Here is a 22,748-nt window from a genome sequence, read left to right as displayed (position 1 = left end):
TACAGTCAAACTAGTATATCTACAAGTATTATACATAAATATATATGTGTGTGAATATATATACACACACACACACACACATTTATATATATATATATATTTTTACATACATCGTTTAATTTGTTTATTTTTTGTTTTAAATATTGTTTATAGTATTGTCTCACTTTTATACTTAAATAAACCTTAGTGCAACGCTCAACAACTTGGTGAATAGACGTGTGATATAAGTGCAGGAAAGTATTCAACTTAGTAAATGCAACATAAGAATCCTATTTATAATTACTAGATAGGTATCAAATAACAAATACGAAATGTTTACGCTTCAGCATCATTTAAGAAAATTTCTAACAATCAAGAACTGCCAGTATCAGTCTCACGCAATGCTGTGATTGTGGTTATTTGAAAATCTACAACAGCCGAAATATATAAAACAACGATACTCAACTCATAATGGAAAAAATATAATGATCAATAAATGTTGCTTATGTTTCTAGTACGAGCAGCTTCACATCACTAAAAAAAGACTAAATCACTTCGAGGCACTAGCTGCACCTCTGGAGAACTGCACACCTACCAATACAGATTGGTATATTGCCAGATAGTTTTTTCGTTTATAAGCCTTTTTTAGTATATAATAGTTGCCAACTCGTATGTCACTGATTTTAATTTATAATCAGCGTCGAAGTTTTTCTATAAGTAACGAGAGCATATTCAATGCGCGGAGCACGATTATGACACACAAAAAATTAGCATCTGTAATACATGTGGTAAATCGATGATAAAAGTCTCTACGTCATACAAATTACATTGGTAATCGTACAAGTACAGTTCGAATATCCTTTGAATGTAGAAATGTAGTGAAAATGTGTAACTGCAAAAATAGAGACATGTGCGTGTTTTTTCTTGTTTTTTTGTTTTTTTTTTGTAGTTTTTTTCCTTGTATTTTTTGGTATTAAGCTGCCAAGTACAACCTGGTTTGACTTGAAAAGAAAAACTAGTTTTACAATATTAAATGGTTTTTTCTTTTCTTCATTCTACTCATACATTATTTTTCTTCCACTTATTTATATATATTTTTTTTAATGAATTTTTTTGTTTTATTGGAAAGTATAAACGTTCTAGCAACGTTGGATATATTTACCAACTACTGAGTAAGATTTATTACTAATGCTGCTTATTTTCAGATTATTTATATTAATTGATTTTTATACATATATATTTATACCTTGCTACATATTCAAGTAGTTACAACATACTTTCTTCTCTATGGTATATCTTCAGTTATCAAATCATTTCCTGAATAATATTTGAATGATTGTTGAAACTATAAATATTTGCTTCATCTAAGCATCATACAATTTTGCAGCTGGAGTATAAAGTACTGGATTGAAAATATATGATCACATAGCTTAAAAATCAAATACCTGTATGTGAATACAAATTCATACTGTATTTTTTGACAAATAACATGTGCTTTTCGAGTTAATCTCAAAGACTATTGGTCTGGATATAAACATCAGTAGTGAACAGGCTGTCCTCATATTCAATCGATCTTCTTAATGGAGATATAATATCACATTTTATAGTGATAATAAATAAGTAACAGGTTCTTTTCGTCACATTGGATGTTCATTCAGCCATAAAAAAAATGTAGATCTATACAGAGAATATAATTCTCAAACCGTAATTTGCGCTGAGAAGATTTAATACATGAAAGCGTTTTATGGAATGTATGTTAATTTAGTTTTATTCAAGTCTTTAACGACCTTCCAGTTGAATCATTATGATAATCTTTATATACTGGAGAAGAACATAGGAAAGTCTTATAACATTATAACAAAACGCCTGAGGGTACTTTTGATTTACTCTCCTTTGTTAAGAAAGAATAATATGCGATTCTTATCCCAGATTCAAGATTGGATTAATTGAAGTCGGTGATACCCCTGAGTCGTAATTCAGAGGTAATTATGAGATAGATAATAAATAGTTCTGCCGACAGGGAAAATATCGCAAGAATAGCGTATCTCCAGGCAAGTGTATAAGAAAACAATAAATAAAAAATGTACAAAGAACAGGCTTTACTCTGCTCACCTTGGTGTACGTTTATGGACTTGTCGTTAGATACTTTCAGCACAGACTTGTGTTTTTAGGAAAATGGATTACTCCGCCTCTTCAAAGAGCCAAATCTTTTTTCCGGCTCTCTTACTACTTCAAAAGGTGCCACTCTTGTCCCTGTTCTTCTCTCTTCGTTTTCGTCACTTGGGAAATCCTCAAAGCTCATATTACTAAATCCAGCTGTACTTGTAGAATTCTTCTTCGTTTTTGGTGTCTTTTTAGAACTAGAACTTTTAGTTTTGTGTGGCGTTTTAACTGGTAAAACGTTCGCTGTTTCAGTAAGGTTTTCATGGATGAGGTGGTATTTTGATTTGTCTTTTTTAAACTTTGGACATGTATCGGTAACTAACAGTTCAGGCGACATCGGAGGCATAACTTCAGGTGGAAATTGAGGCATATGAATACTGTTCATTGGATGAACTATAATTCTCGAAGTATGATAAACCGGTTGTATGGTATAGGTCGGCTCTACAGTTTCTGATCGGCCCGATGAGTGAGTGGGTACCGCAGTATTTGATAAAATTGTACTCAGAGCGTCGTCAACAAATGTTGGTGAGTGTGACAAAGGTAAAGATGTTGGTCGTTGTTGATTGCTTATGCTCAACGATGCAACTTCGTCGAATGGGACAGATCCAAATAAATCTTTAGGTGAGCTTCTGTCTATAGGTGCTGAGTGCACAGTCACAGTGCTAAATTTCGAAGTTGAAACTATAGCAGCTTGAGATACTTGATAGTCGTTTGGCGGATGATACGGTTGCGGAGCAAAGTTTATATAGTTGGAGTACAGAGGTTCCCTCAAAGGTGTTGTTGTAGTCATATTTGTAGAATTATCACTAACTGTATAATTCGTCAAACTGTTGAACGGATTTGTAAAACTGCCGCTACTGAATGGTGAAGACCCGAACAGATCTTTATTCTTTAGTTCTACCTCATCCACTGCTGACTGTATTGGAACAGCGAAGTCAAAACTTTCGTGATTGCTCTGTATTTTCTCGGGAACAGCTGTGGGAGCTGGAGGGTGCTGATTGTATTCAAATGTTTCATGCATCGTTTCATCTAAGTCGACTAAAGCTCCTTCAATTATCGGTGAGCTTGATATTGGTGATACCAAATTCGAATTACGAGAAGAACTTGTATTGCTGGATTGTTCAATGATCTTTTGGGCACTTTTGTAACTACTATTACTTTTCCTAAAACTATCTGATCTAGGAAATGGCGCTAACGCGAAAACATCTTCTTCGGCTTTCCATGCCCCGTTATTAGGTGTTCGCGACGTTTCGACATCATCTGATGAAGAGTCCTCATTGAATAATAAAGGTTTCGACCCATACTGATGTCCGACAAATGGATCCCCATGCAACTGCTCGGGTTTTGCTTCTGGATCTAATTCGTCGTCCAGTAACAAGGGTTTCTCTCCATATTGATGCCCAACAACTGGGTCTGCCTGTATTATCGGTAGCTGTTGTTCTCGATGATGTTTCTTCGGTTTCCGCATTCTGTGATCTTCTTCATGCGTCGCTACCGATTCACACTCAGCATGGTACGCAGAGCTTCCACAAGTTCTAACGCTCTCAGAGATTGTTTCATCTACTTTCTCTCGTTCATCGTCAAGATCCTGCAGTCCATCTTCGTCGTTCATTGCTTTCAAATCACTAGCCGATCCAATTGAATCATCAGAATCACACTCAACTGGAGGATTGCTTGGATCTTGATGGGCTCCTTTTTTTCTCCGCTTTAAAACACCCTTAACTCTCCTTCTCTTCTTTTTTGCTTTCTCTTCGGGTCTCTGACCATCTTCCTCATCACTATCCGAGGATATTTCATCAGCATTAAATGCCAACTTTTCATACTTTGATCGATCTTCAATGGGAGCACGAACAAATGGAGGTGAAGCGGGACTAGATTCTGCCAACAGGGACACTTCGTCGTCTATCCTAGGCAATTCAGTATCCGGACTCCAATGAGGGATGGGCACTTTTACTGCTACTTCAGCGCCTGTTCCTGAAAAATATCAAGTAACAACTGTAGAAGACGTACGATTTAAGGGAACATACATATTTAATCAGTTAGCAAAAATGGGTTAGTAATTTTAACGAGTATGAATGAGCTTGTAATGCATTGTATTCTGTGCGTTATGATAATCATTTAATTGCGTAACTCAAGACAGAGAGAAGTTGCATTTTTTATTTGAAATCAGTAGAAGATTCCAGGTAGTATTATTAAAGTGAACTGGTACTACTTACCTACAGGCATTGAATTTAGCAAAATTAATATAAAGAACACAAAGTATACTCGATTCATAAAAAGTGACTAGCTGTTCGATATTATTGAGAAAACGGTAATACACAATTCAACATATTTTTGATACCTTCTAATGGTATTAAAGAAATGTGCAATTGTGAAATTAGAAACTATTATCCAAGTGTCACAATTTTTTACAGGGACGTTACAGGAAATCTACGGACAATTCGTTACAACTATAGATCAAGAACTGCGGGTATTGATAGATATGCTGGAAGCTTCCTCTAGATTTAATAGCAGTAAATAGCACACCGATATCCACGAATAAAATATTGTACTAAGGAAGGAAGTTTAAAAGTAGAAAGACGTAGAGTCTGATTAGGCTTGTCGCAGACAAAATATTCTTGAAGTACTTGTGCAGCGTGCAGCGTGGCTAGCTTGCTTGTTACAGCGAGTTAACGATAATTTGCAGAAAAAAAATATACTCTTGAATTACAACAATTTTAAGATGAAGCAGTAATATATTTACAGCTAATATTAGTAGTGCCACCACCTCGTCTGGAACAGTCCTAATCAGATTCTTGAGGATCAAGGGTATTTGTCAAATAGAAGTAATACTTCTGACCAATGCTTTTACAATTTTAAAGTAACAATTTATTGATTTCCTTTATAATTTGTATAACAAATAGAGAAGAAGTATTTTGTCCATAAGATCGTCGTCAAAGGTTGAGATCTTTAGGATAAAGAAGAACGAAAACGTGTGAATAACTCACTGTAACACAACAACATACAATTTGTTGATTTTCACTAAAAATCAATACTAAGATCCTGAAAACTCTGATCATCAACATTGTTGAATAGCTGTATTTTAATATAATAATTATGAAAGATGGAACACTATATACCGTAATGTACATGTTAGTTGTCGCAGCATTTTATATCGCAGTACACCAAAAATAGCAAAGGTCCAAAGTTGAGTGTCATCTACAATGACTGTTAAGTTTTGTGCAAATAGTAACGAGGGTATTACGACTTCACCCTTGCCTCAACAAAGTATTGGTATGCATTAAAATAAAGGTGTACAGTATATTTACAGTAAATTAAAGTCAACCTTCATCACAGACATTTCGATGGACAAGCGATATAAAAAATGAATTTCAAAAGTGGCTGATCGGACAAAATAATTTGGATGATTGAAATTCACCCGACTCCCGTCTCCCAAACTTATTAGGGCGTTCCAGACAGTGGGCGTATGATTAAATTTTGTATGGCTTAAAAATGTTTGACAGTAAGCGTACGTATTACAAGCTTTTATCTTTCATTAATAATCGTATCCAAGCTCATTATAAGTTTAGTCATTGTTCATACTTAGATGTATTATTATAGTGTACTTTATTGTATACAGTGCATTTCCTCAACCACAGACAACTTCGGAAACTAATTAATTAATTTTATATTTGATTTAATAATTGAAAATATCGAAGTGCGGGAAATATATGGTACAGAAAAATTGGCAATCACCTCAATAAAGATTATCACTAATACTCAGAGAACAAAATCTTCTCATAACTACTCAACTACAGACGTTTAACGATTTATTTTTGCAAATGGACAATGTCTTGAATCCACTACATTCAGCTATACCACGTAAATGTCAAAGAATGGACTACTCGTGAGATGGTGAAGTATATCGACAAGATTGTGGAATACATCTTGCTACGATCTTCATACATTTGCATAAATATAGAGTAAATAATATTGCTAATTATTATTCGTAGTAATAACTGGAGATAATTCGTCAAGTTGGCAAATACTGTTTGTTTTGAAGTAAAAATTGAAATACATATTAAAACAAAAGTCTTCCTAACGATTAGCTAAAATGAGCGTATGTTGACATGATTGAAAAATAAAAGCTCTGCAAAACGGAATGATGCATTTAACTCTATCCTTGATATTAAATTTGTAGTATTTAGTAGAGGTGACGGGAATATTTCATTGTGCTTATACTCGATAGTACTTTGAACAGACAAAAACAACGCATTTACTGTCAGGTGCAAAATAATACAGATGCATTCTAGACAGTTATAATGGAGGAAAGAAAAAAAAATTAAGTATTATCAACAAATTGATAAGCTTGCCACCATCGCGAATTATCATACCGTACACAGAATTATTACAACATATATGTATAGCCGACATACAAGTGTATGCAATTCCATAACATAAGTACTAATTTCTTATCTGAATAAATGTATACGTATTTATACGTATATATATCTTTACAGCATATGTATACATACATATAGTATACTAATATAAGATGTTGTAGAAAGAACGAGTTTGTACCAAATGCGGTTCTGCAGCAGAAGTTCGATGCATTCAGTTAAGATATTATACAATATAATTAAACAGATCAATAATTTGAATTTAATTGTATATCTTTTTCTTTAGAAATAGCTTTCAAACATTTAATAACTTTATTCATACCGTCTAAGGCCATGTGAACGTGATGCGTTGGTTTTAATCACTGGTAATACAACAGTATCCAAATCTCTTCTTTCAACAACATAGCTAACTATCTACTGTACAAGTTTTTGCACGTTTAGAGCAAAAATATTTCAATTGAATAATTTGTGACATTATATTTCTTAGTGAATCACGTTATATCGTTCATTATACGTAAACCTTGACTTATAGCGTATAAACTAAGCCTACTTGTAGAAGATGATTACGTGCTTCCTCAAAAAAGAATGAGAGGGAAAGATAAGAACATTTTGCCGAAGTGAAGTAACTTTATGCAATGCAAGATTTACGACACCTTCGGTAACATACTCGGCAGAAAATTTAAAAACTGGCAAAGTAATTTATCAATTATCTTTGGTAAACCGATCAATGACAAGCGAAAATTAATAAACCAATTTCGAGAATGCAAATGTAAATATTTTCGGAGCTTTGAGATATATGATGTCAAAATTGTTAGTACAACGTAAAGACCAGGAGAACTCTATGGGAAACTGTAAATTATAACTTTTTAATACGTGCTATATCCAGGTTACAAGTCGAATGTTAGAATGGTATTACTATTACTATAATTAGTATTGTTTATATATACCGGCTACCAGAATAGCGTCGTTGCATTGTTTGTCGCTACGTTAGAAATAATAATTCGTTGCTACATTCAGCCAACGACAAGGAATTATATTACAATGGCCACTCAATCACCGTGCATCTGACAGCCGAGCTAATAATATATGTCTTATTTTTAAATTGTTGATTTTCGATGTATATAAAGAGCAATCACATACCTATAATAAAACTACAGACATATGCTGGAATATTCAAAAAACTTATATGTATGTATATTTGTGTACATCTTTTAAATTGAAGAATCGATCACACATTTTCAATACGGTATTCTAAATTAAAGGTAATAAAATTACGTCTGAATGTATGTAGAAGAAAATTGAGCGCAATTACAGCTAAGCAAGGACTGAGCTATACAGCATCTGATTAACTGCCAGAGGATATAAATTTTGTCAGAGTGAATACATCCTTGCATATAAGAACAAAAATATGGGGAATAAAATTTATGCAAAGTCGTATCACATAATAATATTTGCAACAAAAAAAATTTTAAATACAGTTGTTAGTTGTTTTGCATAAATTTTAATCAACACATAAGTATAATTGTTCTCGTTCGTTAAACGCAAATATTCAGTCTGCGTGATTGCCAATATTTTATTGCTAGAAAAACCGAATCATATAAACTTTTGTGCCTGCAATTTCAACGTAGATAAGATGAAAGATATCTACACACATTCGGTTACCAGATCAAGTGTTACAAGAATTAACTGATTATAATGACGTGCCGCATGAATAGCAAATGAGTTATTGAATTGAAGATACTGAATTACATTTCAAAAGGTGGATTCTTGCTCCAATATTTTTGCCAATTAAATGTAAGTATCTGTAGATAATAATATGATTAGATGAGTCAAGTATATTATTTACAAATTATTCAAGCTCAATCAAAAGGCATTTCAAATTTTACATTATTCGCTTAGTGCAATTTTTATCTTATGAAAAGCAATAAGCCACGATGCACAATTAACACCAATCGGGAAAAGAACGTTTAGTATGTATATTTTAAAAGAAAAAAAAAGACAAGGAATTGTATGATTTTCTATTCAATTAGACAGAATTGGATAGGATATAGAAATAATTGATGGAATACAGAATGATTTAGGTATTAGTAGAAAAGCATTGATACCAATTCTAGTCACTGTGATGCTTCTACAAATTTTTTATATTGTTATATCACACGACTAGTATTTCAATAATTGATAATAGATGCTAATTTAATTAATCGCCAGCCTACCCTAAAGAAACAACTGGCTTTATCTATATGAAAAAAAAAAAAAACATCACTTAGCATCTCCATAACACAGAATAACGTAAATTGCACTTAGAAGCTCCAGCTGACTAGAATATTACAATTTTGACAGTCAAATATTAGGCATTAAAAAGGTTTGCCATTTTCATTGAACATTTTTAATGGGGTTTTATCACTATAAAATATGTTAGTTTCGTTTCTTTGGTGGGTTTCAGTGAATTTCATGAGTGGTGTGCAACTGGGAGTCTGCTGTGATAGAAAAATAATAATAATGATCATAATAGTAGTAGTATTTGTACCCCTTTTTCTGCTAATCACTCTTCCAGGAAACATTTAATCACTGTCAAGAGAAATCACTTTCACAACTGTTCTACCCTTGTGACAAGAAAACGAGGTATTAAAAGTCGTAATAAAAAACTGTGCTATGTTATAACACTATCTCCAGATACCAAAAATCGTTATCTTGGTTAAGAAACTCGATACTAGTAACCAAACTCAATCAAAAAGAAAATTTCATAATATACAGCCAACGAGATCACTGGAATGAGGGTTTCATAGTGTGAAATACTTCGAATCACAGAACACAATACCACCATAAAAATTTATAACGTCAGTTCTAGAAAAGATATAGCTATGCTGCATTTCTAACAAAATGTACTTGCTTTTTCTGGACAAATACCGAATATTATTTGCCGATTTTTACGATGGCTATTAGATAATTAAGAACAAGTTTTTGTGATTACCACATCAAATTTAGTAATTATAGTAGCAATAAAAAATAATTCAAATAACATGTGCTTGCTTTGACTTTGGATAATACTTCAGAATGGGAAACATAACTAGGTATTATTATTAATTAGTACGTTGGATTGAACGAAACTCTTCGTTACCGGGAGTTTATGGAACTAATAACATTTATAGAAGAATGTTTTGAATAATCTATTCATCATTTGATAGTCTCTGCTCTTCTACCGGTCATCAGTAAATTTATGTAATAAAATCAAGATAGCTCGTGCCTATACTGCATTCACGATCAATGCACGCAAAGTATTATTGTTCGTCCTTTAAAGAAGTCTAGATAAGCAAAAAGGATAGTAATTTAAAAGTTTCATGCATTACCTCCTGCAACAGCTGCTGCTTTAGCTCCATGCTTATTTTTCTTCCCTGCTGAAATAAATGACGAAGTCAAGGCAACAAATTTAAACATGATAGATACAATCTACAATTTACAATAAATATTATCATCTATCAGAGAGATGTGTAAGTTATGTGCCTACTGGATAGAATAGTGTTAAATTTTATACGTAACGGAAAAAAATACCATTCCATAAGTAAAAAAACTGATATCAAGCTAAAACTAACACATTTCCAGAAAAATTTTATTGAAAAACCTTAGCACTATAATTAGGAAAGTCGATACTCACTGGGTAAGCTAAATGGAGCAGATTCGAAGGGGTCTTCAGGCAACTCTGAATAGGTCATAACTAAGCTTTCACGGCTCTTCACACCACTGATGCTACTATTGCTACCTCTTCTAATTTTATCAAATTCAGCCCCAAAAATATGATCTTCAGTAAGTTGATTGAACGGTTGCGTATCTTCAAAAGGATTCCATGCAGCTACATCAGCACTTAAGGATCTACCATCTGTGCTGGTAGTTGTGCTTGAAAGTTCACCCTGAGAAAAAGAACAACTATTTGAATAAATGTAAGTAAGGCGTGTGCGATTGTATTACAGATGACGAAAAACAATCGCTAGCATCAAATTCTTACTTATTGTACACATATATATTAGAGTGTCCCAAAAAAACCGACTGTTTTTTTTTTTTCAAAGAACATTGAAAAATCGTTAGAGTATCTCTAGAAAATGACCCTGTGAAAATATGAGCTCTTAATATCAATATTTAGAGGTGGCGATTTGTAATTTTCTATTTTCCATTTAAATAACATGGGAAAATTTTTTTTTGAACTTTGGAATTTTGTGATGGGATAACGAGCTACTTCATAAGTATGACAAAATCAGGTCTCATAGGAAATTTGATGCTCTACAAAAAAGGTCGGATTGACATTTTGCGTAAATCCAGCCGTTTCAAAAATATCGAGCCTCAAACTTCGGACTGTTTAAAATTATGCTTTTTTTTTCGTAAATACAACAAAAATTAATTTATATGTATTATAAACCCAGAATTATCAACTGAAGAATAAATATAAGAATAAATACATGCATATATTTATTGTTCAGTTGATAATTCTGGGTTTATAATAAATATAAATTAATTTTTGTTGTATTTACAAAAAAAAAGCATAATTTTAAACAGTCCGAAGTTTGAGGATCGATATTTTTGAAGCGGCTGGATTTACGCAAAATGTCAATCAGACCTTTTTTGTAGAGCATCAAATTTCCTATAAGACCTGATTTTGTCATACTTATGAAGTAGCTCGTTATCCCATCACAAAATTCCAAAGTTCAAAAAAAAATTTTCCCATGTTATTTAAATGGGAAATAGAAAATTACAAATCGCCACCTCTAAATATTAATATTAAGAGCTTATATTTTCACAGGGTCATTTTCTAGAGATACTCTAACGATTTTTCAATGTTCTTTGAAAAAAAAAAAATAGTCGGTTTTTTTGGGACACTCTAATATATATACAACAGTAATGTGTGTGCAGTGCAGAAATTGAAAATTAAAGTACTCAACAGTAAGCCGAAATAAATGTTACATGAATTTCACAAGCTCGACTGTTTACAATTAAATACAAATGATCGTAATGTATAAGGTCAAAACACCTATAATTATTTCATAGAAGTGAAGAGAGGTATTTTAGTTTCGAAGGAATTAGTAATAAGTGAACTAAAAAATAAAGGTGTGCAATAGGTACTTACAATACGTACGTGAGAGGCACTAATGCCTATGCCTGGTTTTGTATCCATTGACACATCGGGAGGTGTAGAGCCTCCGGATCGGGGTTTAACAGAGGCTTCGTACGGTGCTAGAAACTGAGAAGTTTCATTTGCAAATACTCTGTAAACATTGAAATAGCCACTGTAATTTAATTATTTAATTTAACTGAGGCGGTTCGAGAAACAATACCTTCCACATCAATGATAGCAATTTCCACCAGATTGGAATTTCAATCTACAAGTTTTTGTTTTGAAAAAAATATAAAATAAAATTGTGAAACAGACTGCAAATATGCACGTAACTCAGAGTGATGGAATAGCTTTATATAAATTATTGATCACATTTGTATAATGAATATTCATGTGTATTAAAGAAATAGATTGCAAAGAAGAGAGCTTACTTATTAAACGCGCTAGTATCACTGACATTCCTTCGATGTCTAGATGATGTTAGCGTAGGACTATCTGGCGGGGTTCCAGCTGAGCTGATGCTTTGACTTAGACTCTCCATTTTCGGAACAGGCTTTGGCAAGACTGGCGGTGGGACTGCGGATGGTATCTTAGTAGATGTCGTTGCCGTGAGTAATTTTGATGGCAGCTGTGTCGGTGTTGTTAGTTTTGGTGGGCCAATATTGGTGGGAGTCGTTAATTTTGGAGGTACCAAAGGTGCCCCAATTTTGACTGTACCTGGCTTAGGAGCAACAGGCGGTGGGATTTTTGCAGGTGCCATCATCACACAAGTGTCATCTTTAAACGGATCCGGATAACCTGAGCCAAATTGTAGTGATGAAACAGGTTATCAGGGCATATAAAATTCGCTGATTCAAATTTAAGCAACGTAAAATTTTGTAATACAGTTTCTTGACATCTTCTGTATATATATAGTGACATTTGACAATAGTAAGGATTGCTAGCGAAATAAAATAATTTGTATCTAAGATATTGATGATTTTATATTATTTGAGAATTAACTCACCAGACGAGGGAAATAAGGCATCCAAATTTTCTTCTTTAACAGCTGAGGTAGTCGTTCTTGAATCGAAATAATACGGGTTCTTTTCCTGAATAGTAACCGGGGATTGATGAGGGAGAGGAGAATGGCTAATCATCGGACTCTGAGATTGGCCAAACGGCGAGGGAGCCTGGGATTGGCCAAAGGGGATGGCTTGGTTCGGGGATGAGATGTGAGGACTGACCTGAACAAAGGATGATTGTGCAGACAGCTGTAAGGGCTGTTGCGGGTTTGTTTGAACGCTTTGTCCAAGATAAGCTTGTGGAGTATTAATGGGCGGGATCTGTTGACTAACAGAAGTATAGGGAATTGAATTTCCAAGCGTAGTTTGGGATTGTAATTGATTGCCCTGCCCCGATATCTGACCTATGATTTGACCACTTAAACTTATGGGACCAGCCGCTGCACTCTGACCTTTCGGCCTTTGTCTCGGTGCGACCGATGTCCCTTCAACCATCGTAACTTGTGTAAGCTTTTGAATTTTTACCGAAGAACGCTTGATAGCTTCAGATTCCAGAAGAGGACAGGGTAGAGACTCTATTACCGGGGTTGGAGCTTTCTGTAAATATACAAAAATACAACTTCCAATAATCTTTCGAATCTGAGTCATTATAATCTGCCAATTGCTAGGAACACTCAATTGAACAGTAAAAAATACTTACGTGAAGGTTTTGTATTGGACAGTCCTTGCCTTGTAACTGGAAAGCAACTACCGAAACTTGGTATATATCTGGTCTCAGATCAGGATCGGGTTCTAACATGTATCGAATTAAGCAATGAAGTGCTTTGCTATATCTGTAAATTGAGAAAAAAGTTAATATAACCAGTCATGCTACTAAAATAAAATATTCAAGATAAGCCAAAAGTTTACCTCGAACTTTCTGGTATGGTAAAGTTTCCTGATTGAATAGCAAGCGTACTCTCGCCAAAAGGTAACGAGAAAAAGCATAATTTATATAACAGACATCCTAGAGCCTGTAATAGAATTAAATTCTTTAGAAAAGAGGGAATGACGAACAAAATTTGGATTTCTACAGCTTCTCAACCTGCATCGACATGTCATTCACATGGTAATTCAAAAATATAACCATCAAAAATTACCCAAATATCTGCTTTTGTTGTGATGGTCTTGCCGCAGTACATATCAACCATTTCTGGAGCTCTATAACTAAGAGTTGTATACTTTTTAATTTCTTCTTCTACTATAGAAGCACCTTGAACACTTGGATTCAATACTTTTCCAGTTGCAGATCCAAAATCACATAGTACGTAATGACCAGAATCTGCTAGCAAAATATTTTCTACCTGTGACAGATAAGAACATCACCACTGAAAGTAGCAATATCAACACGTAAAAGAAATAAAAATTGGATACAAGTTTTTTTTTTTTTTTTTTTTCTAAGACTGACCTACCTTAAGGTCTCTGTGTAAAATAGGCGTCTGGCAATGGTGCAAACGCGAGACAGCTTCGCACACGTCACAAAATATCTGCAAGACTTCAGTTTCGCTGAATCCAGTTTGTAGCCTGCATGATTTAAAGGATAAACGTTGTTGTTTTTAAATTTGAAATGAACAGAGGTATGTGTGAGATTACTATAGATGGACATTGCTAGTTTGTACAATTGAATATCTGATAAATATCTTTTGTCTGCTCCGAAAATTGAATGTATCAGTAAAAGTAAAACTAAAATGTTAATCACAAACATTATCCACGTATAACTGACCTGTTATTCATCATTTGAAGAACATGAGATTTGCAATATGGCATTAAAAGGAGGAGTTCATGAACCCCACCTCCAGTGTGAGTGATGCTGCTATCCACATATCCTATAATATTTTTATGACCGCTGAGATTGCTCTGAAAATTGAATTGGTATCCTATATTGTACAGCAACGATAATGTAATTGTCTTTGGCCGAGCGGCCATGTTCAATATTTTCACTTTACTGTTTGTGTAACTATACAGGCATATGACAAGTTATCACAAGTGTTTACACAACCTGGCAAGGAAGCGAGCCTTTGTAGAACAAGCAATTACTCTTAATTATATTCCCATGTCCTGGGTTTACATATTCGAGAGTATCAAAAGGGCATAATCTCATCGTATAAAATTTTTGCTACAAAATTGGCACTTGTTTGTAGCAAACTTCTGAAACCAGTTTGCGATTTTCAAATACTTACAGCAATTTGTATCTCTCTTTTGCATACGTTGAGATCATGTTCATTATTGACATACATGCGTTTGAGCGCATAACGCCCACCCGATGCTTTGACCAAGAATACCACAGCAAAGCCACCTGGAATTAGGGATGTAATTTAAATATATCTAATTATTATTTTCAATAGTGAGGTGAAAATTGCTTTTTCCAACACATCTAAAATTTATTATTAGTAAATCGAGTAATTAAGTATCCAGCTTCAAATTTTTCTGATCCCTTCTTTATTGTGTCATATCATGCTCTTTGTCAGTATCATAATAATAAATATGTAAGATTAAGACATGTCAACTTGATATGACGATAGAGCTGTATCATGTCTGTAGTCTGAAACTGAGCTGTTTTAATTCAGGAAAGTCTAGATTATATGCCAGTGTCATTTTGATACAGTTCAATAAGTACATCGAATAATTCAGTCTGATTAATGTAAATCACCAATTGTTTTATATTAGCGCTTTGCTCGAGTTAATATTTTTAACCTTGGCAGATGAATGTTTAAATTTTTATTTGCATGTTGCGTATGATGTGAGGGGTTTTTGGTATGTGATTTTTAGCAGCGCTGTAATGTATCATCTGAAAATGATACTGATTCAATGCGATTGAATAAAGAAAGTTTTTTCCCCAGTCATTTTTATTCCCAGTTTAGCAATAAATGAATCATAAGTATTGCGTACCGAGTTGTGGGAGTGGTTTGTTGGATTAGTGAGAAATTTGTAATGAAAGGAAAATAAAGAAACTTGAGAGAAGAAGCGAACGGCTTTTATTCAAATCTGGAAAGATTAGGAGAACATCCCTGCGATCATAAAAGTTTAATAACACTCGGTAATCTATCACGGTAACGGTGCTTGTCTTGCGATAAACTTGTAGTCCCGGTAGATAAGATTGAGACATGAGATTAAAAGGCCATAGCACCAGGTAATGCTGGTTAGAATGGCCAAGAATGATCGTTGCGGCTGACTGAAATGCACGATACAAACAACTACGCACCTTCCTCAGGTTTCTTTCGAGCCTTCTGTTTTTCAAACCAACCCCACGTTGTGTTTGCACAAGTGAATCGACAAGAATAATTCGCGGTGCAAAAACAATAAAACGAATTACGTGCGAGGCTGGAAACGGAAACGAATTAGATTCCATTAAGGGAGTTGGATATAAATGGGGAGTACGTACGAATGCTCGGAATCGTTGAAAATATTGAAAATGGTGTTTATTGCGCGAAGAAATGAAAGGGCCGTGGAATTGTAATAAACATAGCGACATACAGCGATAGTAGAGATTCCAAGACGGGAAACGATCGAGGATGAGGGACGAGATATTACACGTCGCGGATTACGCACCTTCAGCGAGGACATCTTCGACTGTAACGGTGTGACGGCCGACGACAAATACTTTGCCGACATAGCTGTTTGGCTCCTTGGCTGTGTTGTCAATCTTTGTTTCGATTTTTGAGAAGAGTTTCTTCATTTTGGCACGTCGTTGTCGTCTGCGCTACTTCTTCGGCTATCCACCCAATATTAGACTGGCTTGACATAAGGCCTCCTCACACAGTGTTTTACGATTTATAGACGAGTCTCGGCCGGCGGAGTTACTCCTTATTTTATTCCAACTATATTCGCGTCCTCGACCGGCAATCCGCGTGGAAATTGCGCGTAAACTTAACCAACGAAAATCAATTTTATCATGATAACATTCAACGTATTTCACCCAGCCGACATTTTAAGACAGCGTTAGTTGCGCATGCGCGGCAAAAAGTCACGCTGCAGCAACTGAAGTGAGGCTAATACACCGGAAACATATGTCCCTGAGTTCCGGTCTAACGTCAAGTCTTGAAATACCAAACACCGCAACATACAAGTCTTTCCCAAACGCAAACTTCTCTTACCGTCGGTTTTAACCTTGCCAACGAATTAGCGTCAAATTACTGATAATATCACAACGCCGCTGATTGGATTCGTCCCTTGTTGTTAACCTACGAACAGGAAAATGAGTGATTTAGAGGACGAGGATGTAATACTCGATGACATAAAAGCTCTCCAAGAAGTTCTTACGAAAAAACAATCGGACGGTTTGAAAAAGGAGTTGGTTTCCGAAGATCCATTTAGAACAGAACACAGTCAATGCGAGCCGTCGACGTCTCAAGCGAACAATCCTCTATCCCCGTCGAGCACGATTCAGGACAGCTGCACTGTCGACCCACTTGTCGATGGCGAAGAAAGTGATAACGAATGGAACGAGAATATCAATAGCAGTTTGGATCTTTCGAGTCCCGAGGCTGCGTTGAATCTAAATAGAAAAATAATAAATCTCTTGGTGAATGCTCAAAGAAAGCTTCGCCTCCTGCTCAAAGAGTGTCAGCGTAAACAAGTGCTAATAGATGAAAAACTTCAAAAGCTAAATTCCAACCCATTTTCTAGAACGCTATTAACCATTAGCGGGATCCCGTATTTCAAAGACAAGCGTCATTTTCCCGCACCCAAGAACCAGGACGCTAAGTTGAAAGCCAATCGTGGTGAGCTACAGATTATTGAACTTCCGTGCCCTTTGCGATGGACTCTGAAAGATCGGAACACGCTGTGGGAGGCTATTTTTTGCGAGGCTAAGATGACTGCCCAACAAGTAGCAAGAAAACAACAACCTAATAACGGGCAACATTTGAGCTATGCAGAGGATCCTCTGAACCTGGAATTTAAGCTGACGGCTAAGAGAATACCGGAGCAGATAGCTCAGACCTTCAAGAACTTGGTTGGTCCGATAGGATCGAGGGAATTTGACTGGTTGAAAATAGCAGTGACCGATTTCAATGAGAGACATTCCGCCAGCGAGTGCAGAGCAATGTGGAACGTTTTCCTACATCCTGACATCAACAAGAGTAAATGGAAGAAGGCTGAGGACATGGATCTGAAAAAGTTGGCTGAGAATTACAATTTTCAAAACTGGGACCTAGTGGCTGAAAAATTGGGCACAAACCGTACAGGATATCAATGTTTTATTAGATTCAATACCAATTTTAGAAACAACATGTTGAACAGGAACAGTTTTTGGTCAAAAGAAGAAGACCAGAAACTTATTGACGCTGTAAATGGATTGAGGACTGGGAATTTTATTCCATGGGGAGAGGTCGCTAAGCTTATGGGACAGAGACGAAAGCAGCAGATATACATGCGCTGGAATTACAGTCTTGCTCCTAATTTGAAAAAGGGTAGATTCACCGAAGAAGAGGACAAGCTCCTACTTGCAGGTGTTAACAAGTTTGGGGCTAATTTCACAAAAATTTCAGTTTCTCTGCTACCCCACAGAACTACGGCGCAGTTGAACGATCACTATAGAACACTTCTGCATGAGAAAAAAAATGAGTGGACTTTACAAGACGATACCAAACTGGTAGATCTCGTTGAAAAATTTGGCAATAATTGGTCCGCTATTTCCAAAGAATTCTCCAACAAGTCTAGAGTCCAAGTTAGACATCGTCATACGTCGATACTCCGATATCTGAGTCGGGGCTTGTCCCTCAGATCCATACCCAGGTGGGGACAAAAGTCTGAAGAAGCTTGCATCGAAGATTCAACGATGACTGGTGAAGAAAGGCTTCAAGAAATAAGTAGGTGTTTGAGAACTCCGTATGAAAAGGATGGAAACGATGGAAAGAGAAGTAATCTATCTGATATTGATATAGAGCTTCAGGATTACTTCAAAGGAATGTATCGAACCACTTCGAAACCTGGAAGAAACAGCAAATTTTATACCGCCGAGGAGCTCAACTATAAAACTCCGAGACTTCACGTTATTTTGCAACTGCTGAATGCTGATCTTGATATTCCTGATGATTTCGACCAGGAACCACAGTTGACGGAAAAAGATAAGCAGCTGCTGACTTCGTTAGTAAAGTATTCAAGGGATGAAACCCTGGCGTCTGACATGCAACAAAAATTGGTTGAATATACCAGGCAAAAAATGTTTGGATCATCTATGCTGACAGAGTGTGAAGATCGTTTTATACCACCGTTTCCATTTGATGGTAAGAAAATTATCTCACGAATTAAAAAAGGAACAGTTACCGGAATAAATTACAATCCTATGAACGAGCCAACCACTGTTGAACTAGATAAAAACTTCAAAACACCTGAGCTAGTCATATCGCAAATGGGCGGTTTGCAAAGCGAACTTGCATTTGAGAAGATGGCCAAGAAATTTATCGGCAAAACCGAAAACTTTCCGACAGATACTGTGTTTTCAAAGGAGATACCTGAACGATCCGGTAAACTATTGCCGATAAAATTCATTTCCCTACCAAATAGTGGGAAGTTAAATAGTGCAAGTGAAATTATTGATATGAACGCCCCAAGTACATCAGGTATCGTTTCGAATCCAGATACAAGTGAAACAGAGCAAAGTATGCCAGGTATAAATGAGTCATCTTCGAAAATTACCAGAAGGAAACTCACCAAGTATTGGCCAGAAATGCTGATACCTCCAAATTACACAACTTTACTAGGGTTTCGTGGAATATTATTATCAAAACACATTCTCGAGGCAGATAATTTGGTGGAAGACGAATATGATGAACTTGAAGATTATAGGATGACAACAGAGGGTCGACAAGCCTTGGAATTATTTGAGGAACGTTTAGCCAAGCTTTTTAAATTTCCTATAGAATTGTCCGAAGTAGCACCACCTGTATTACACGATATGAGAGAAAAAGATTTGGACAGTGTTGGGAACAATTGTCAAAGAAGAAGAAAAGGCAGTAAGGAATGTGGGGGATCGGAAACAAAAAGAAAAGCAAAGTTTGCAAAACTCAATGTTGAAGAAATTTCTGAGACATGAATTTCATAAAAAATCAGCTATCTACATTGTATATGTACAATGTATTCTCCCTTAATGGTTCAGACTTGTTAAATGACACTGCACAACCTTATGTCCTAAAGTTTCCTGCAATTGTATTAACCTCTTAACCTACGATTTAAGTTCCGATTGCGTGAGCCTATAATCAACAGCAAGGTCGGTCATATGTGTAAATATCACGGCTTTCACTCGTGATTCTCATGTTTGGCCCAGTCGACGTAGCACGTCTCCCATGACATTGTAGGTGCAGGGGTTAACATCATTTCTATGTTTATCACGTATCGTATCTATGATGATATTCATCATATTTATATACTAAAAAACTTCACAATTTCGATTGCACTTGCAGCTAAAGTATATAGCTAATATGTATATCCATTACGAAAATACCGTTTAATACCTTTTTCTATATTTCTACAATGTAATGATTTGTCTCATGTTTACTATATTTATGAGAATTACAGTAATTGAACAATCCAAAAATATTTTATAATCTCTAAACCGTCATAATATAATACTAAAAGAAGCTGCAGTGTCTGCTGTTATTTGTGTTTTAAATAAAAATATATTTTCTACAATATGTCGGAAACACTCAAGCTGTATGACGCCCCTATGATGTCCTTGAAAACACAATACAATTTCTTGTCGATATTACTACTCTCAGTACCATAGACGAGTTACATGTGTTCGCGGATAAGCAAGAAAGAATTTTCCTTTCTTGAAGAATTTTATTTGCGTACTACATCATAGTTACATAATATATTTGATGGGTGAAACTTCATAAAATACAACTGTTTATGCTTCGACTTGTTTTAATTCTTCACTGTTTTTCTCTGTACCATAAGCTCCCAATTCCGTCAGGAGATCCCGTTTCTTGTCAAAGTACTCTTTGAACCACATAATGTGGTCTTTTTTCTCTTGAGCAGTCATAAATGCATTTTTAGATAGCCCAACACATACTAATTCCATAAAGTGTCTGATGGGTCCTTTCCTTGGGCACCAGCCTTCTAAATACGGTTCCAGGAAGACGTGATCGGAAAAGTGTTCCTCTTGATCGATGGTTAGATCTAATAAAATAGAAAAATTCAAATTTATGTCAGGTACACGAATTATAATATTATTCTCCAATGGAGAGAAATTAGCTTATTTCAGCAAAATTAAATTTCATTGACCCATAAGGAAACGAGTGAGAAATGGCAACAGTCGTACATACTAATTATACCATAAAATTTAATCTAATCTAGTTTAGTTCGATAAAAAAAAAACGTGCGAAATTATGCATAACATGTATAAATACCTTGTTCATTATCAATAGGGAATCGCCAGAGTTTTCCCTGTTCGGTCCACTGAATCATTTGGTCAATAAAATGAATAGGAGGATGAGTGACTAAGAGCTTTAGATCCCGCTTCTCTAGATGGTCCCAAGTCTGGAGAGTGGGTATGTTAGGATCGACCACAGCTTCAGGATCCACTTCGAAAATACCCAATGGGTTTCCCGAATCAACGGTAACTCTTGCATTACTAAAAATCAGAAAAAGTGTTAGAAATTTCATTCTACACTCTTTGATTTTAATTGCATTGAACAGGTATTTTATAGTATACAATTGAATTGGACAGACATGTGTATTTTTTTACGACTTTGTCCGCTGAATTTGGGCCTACTCATCTGTTGTTGGATCGGAGCATTTTGTTTAGTTTTTTGTATTATGTCATGAACCTGGTCTGCCCGGCTGTTTGATTGATATTCTTGGGGTTTTCTGCGATCTATGTTCATTCCTTTCACCAGTTTACTGCAGGTAAACAATCATACAGTATTATTTTGTGTGTATACACGTTGCATGTATTATCAATATGTTTAGTAAAATTAACTTAAAGGCAAACCTGAAATCCATGGGTTCTTCAGAACTTTTATTTGGAGTCAAGATTTTTTTCAACAACTCTGATTCAGTTTTGCTTGTATCCCCTCCAAAAGTTGCTGCTACATCTTTGGCTGCGCCGGTCAATTTCTTTTCTATGAAGAAATTTTCTATCAGGCATGATTTTTAGTAGATACACTTTTGCCTTGTTCTCATAGCTTTTTCACTTACCAAATAGATTGACAACTATTTTCTCATTTTTCTTTGACAGTTGGGATCTGGCATTGCTTATTTTTTTCGGTTTTACTGCAATATCAACTTTGGATGGGGTCTTCGCATTCTGCAAAAAAACGTATAATAAATATCGTGTAAGGAATGGAAATGATTTCATTTTAATCTGATTGGTAATTTCAAGGAAATCTGTTTGATTTACCATTGTCATCGTTTGTAATAATGCATTCAACCGATCAACACGTGGCTCTTTCTTTGCAACACTATTCGATGCCACAATTTTTCTTTTATTTTTCTCATCATCCGATGAATCAGAATCAGAAGAATCGGCACTAAATGATACTTTTGACGAATGCAAATGCTGCGTTGACGTTACTATTTGGGGTGTTATATTTCTGAAAAACAGTTCCGAGTAGATGATTTTTCATATCAGCCATACGAAATTGAGATTGAATACCATCCTGTATGCCGGATATTTATTCATTCAAGACCAGTACAGCAAATGCAGCCCCAACGGTAAGATCATTGAAAAACTTTTATTGGTAGGTTAACATTTATGGTTAGGTCAGAAAAGCTGAAGCTTCAGTTGCATTTTTTTTACGAATAATTCAGTAAATTGTCATTTATTTACCTTGTCAAAATGCGTAGAGTTATCATTTTATTTTTTGTATCGTACTACTGTCTATTTATGTGCTGCAATTAATAACAAACATAGGCGTGAGGCAATTTATATTAAAATCTAAGCCGATGGTAATCAGCAGACGATGTTTTTGCATTCCCGAAACGGTAGCGAGCAGCATCTAGCGGTACTTGAATGTACGAATAACACACTGTAATGATCACAATGCAATTTATAGTATCGACACAATCAGAATTTTACTTTGATCTTTCTTACGTTGCAAATATAAAAATTGTTGCATCGACAAACAAACTGGTGTTTTT

At 35.3% G+C, this 22,748-nt stretch overlaps 3 protein-coding genes across 8 annotated transcripts; 1 reads left to right on the top strand and 2 right to left on the bottom strand.

The window, feature by feature from the left end:
- Positions 1 to 65: 65 nt before the first annotated feature.
- On the bottom strand, positions 66 to 16,598 carry LOC124174428 (BMP-2-inducible protein kinase). 6 transcript variants are annotated; one of them, XM_046553584.1, is made up of 13 exons: positions 16,215 to 16,598; positions 14,846 to 14,961; positions 14,389 to 14,522; positions 14,078 to 14,189; positions 13,766 to 13,969; positions 13,536 to 13,639; positions 13,327 to 13,459; positions 12,629 to 13,223; positions 12,054 to 12,420; positions 11,635 to 11,773; positions 10,174 to 10,426; positions 9,869 to 9,913; positions 66 to 4,116 (listed from the first exon to the last, which is right to left on the bottom strand). In XM_046553584.1, the coding sequence occupies exons 1-13, from the start codon at positions 16,339 to 16,341 to the stop codon at positions 2,147 to 2,149; spliced, it is 4,299 nt and encodes a 1,432-aa protein (XP_046409540.1). In that variant the 5' UTR covers positions 16,342 to 16,598; the 3' UTR covers positions 66 to 2,146. The 6 variants fall into 6 exon arrangements, with proteins under 6 accessions (XP_046409540.1, XP_046409541.1, XP_046409542.1 ...); XM_046553585.1 differs by having other exon boundaries at positions 9,869 to 9,916; positions 11,644 to 11,773; XM_046553583.1 differs by having other exon boundaries at positions 67 to 4,116; positions 9,869 to 9,916.
- A 76-nt stretch (positions 16,599 to 16,674) lies between these two features.
- Positions 16,675 to 20,525, top strand: LOC124174430 (snRNA-activating protein complex subunit 4). Its single transcript, XM_046553589.1, has one exon. It carries the CDS (start codon positions 16,861 to 16,863, stop codon positions 19,699 to 19,701), a length of 2,841 nt encoding a protein of 946 aa, XP_046409545.1. The 5' UTR covers positions 16,675 to 16,860; the 3' UTR covers positions 19,702 to 20,525.
- Positions 20,428 to 22,590, bottom strand: LOC124174431 (28S ribosomal protein S31, mitochondrial). Its single transcript, XM_046553590.1, has 7 exons — positions 22,438 to 22,590; positions 22,009 to 22,201; positions 21,807 to 21,915; positions 21,601 to 21,730; positions 21,339 to 21,509; positions 21,017 to 21,240; positions 20,428 to 20,786 (listed from the first exon to the last, which is right to left on the bottom strand). The coding sequence occupies exons 1-7, from the start codon at positions 22,461 to 22,463 to the stop codon at positions 20,515 to 20,517; spliced, it is 1,125 nt and encodes a 374-aa protein (XP_046409546.1). The 5' UTR covers positions 22,464 to 22,590; the 3' UTR covers positions 20,428 to 20,514.
- Between the last annotated feature and the right edge of the window lie 158 nt (positions 22,591 to 22,748).

Source organism: Neodiprion fabricii, chromosome 1 (genome assembly GCF_021155785.1).
Source record: "Neodiprion fabricii isolate iyNeoFabr1 chromosome 1, iyNeoFabr1.1, whole genome shotgun sequence".
NCBI classification, from domain to species: Eukaryota; Metazoa; Arthropoda; class Insecta; order Hymenoptera; family Diprionidae; genus Neodiprion; species Neodiprion fabricii.
Note: the sequence above shows the minus strand (reverse complement) of the source record. Positions and strands in the feature narration are given on the sequence as shown.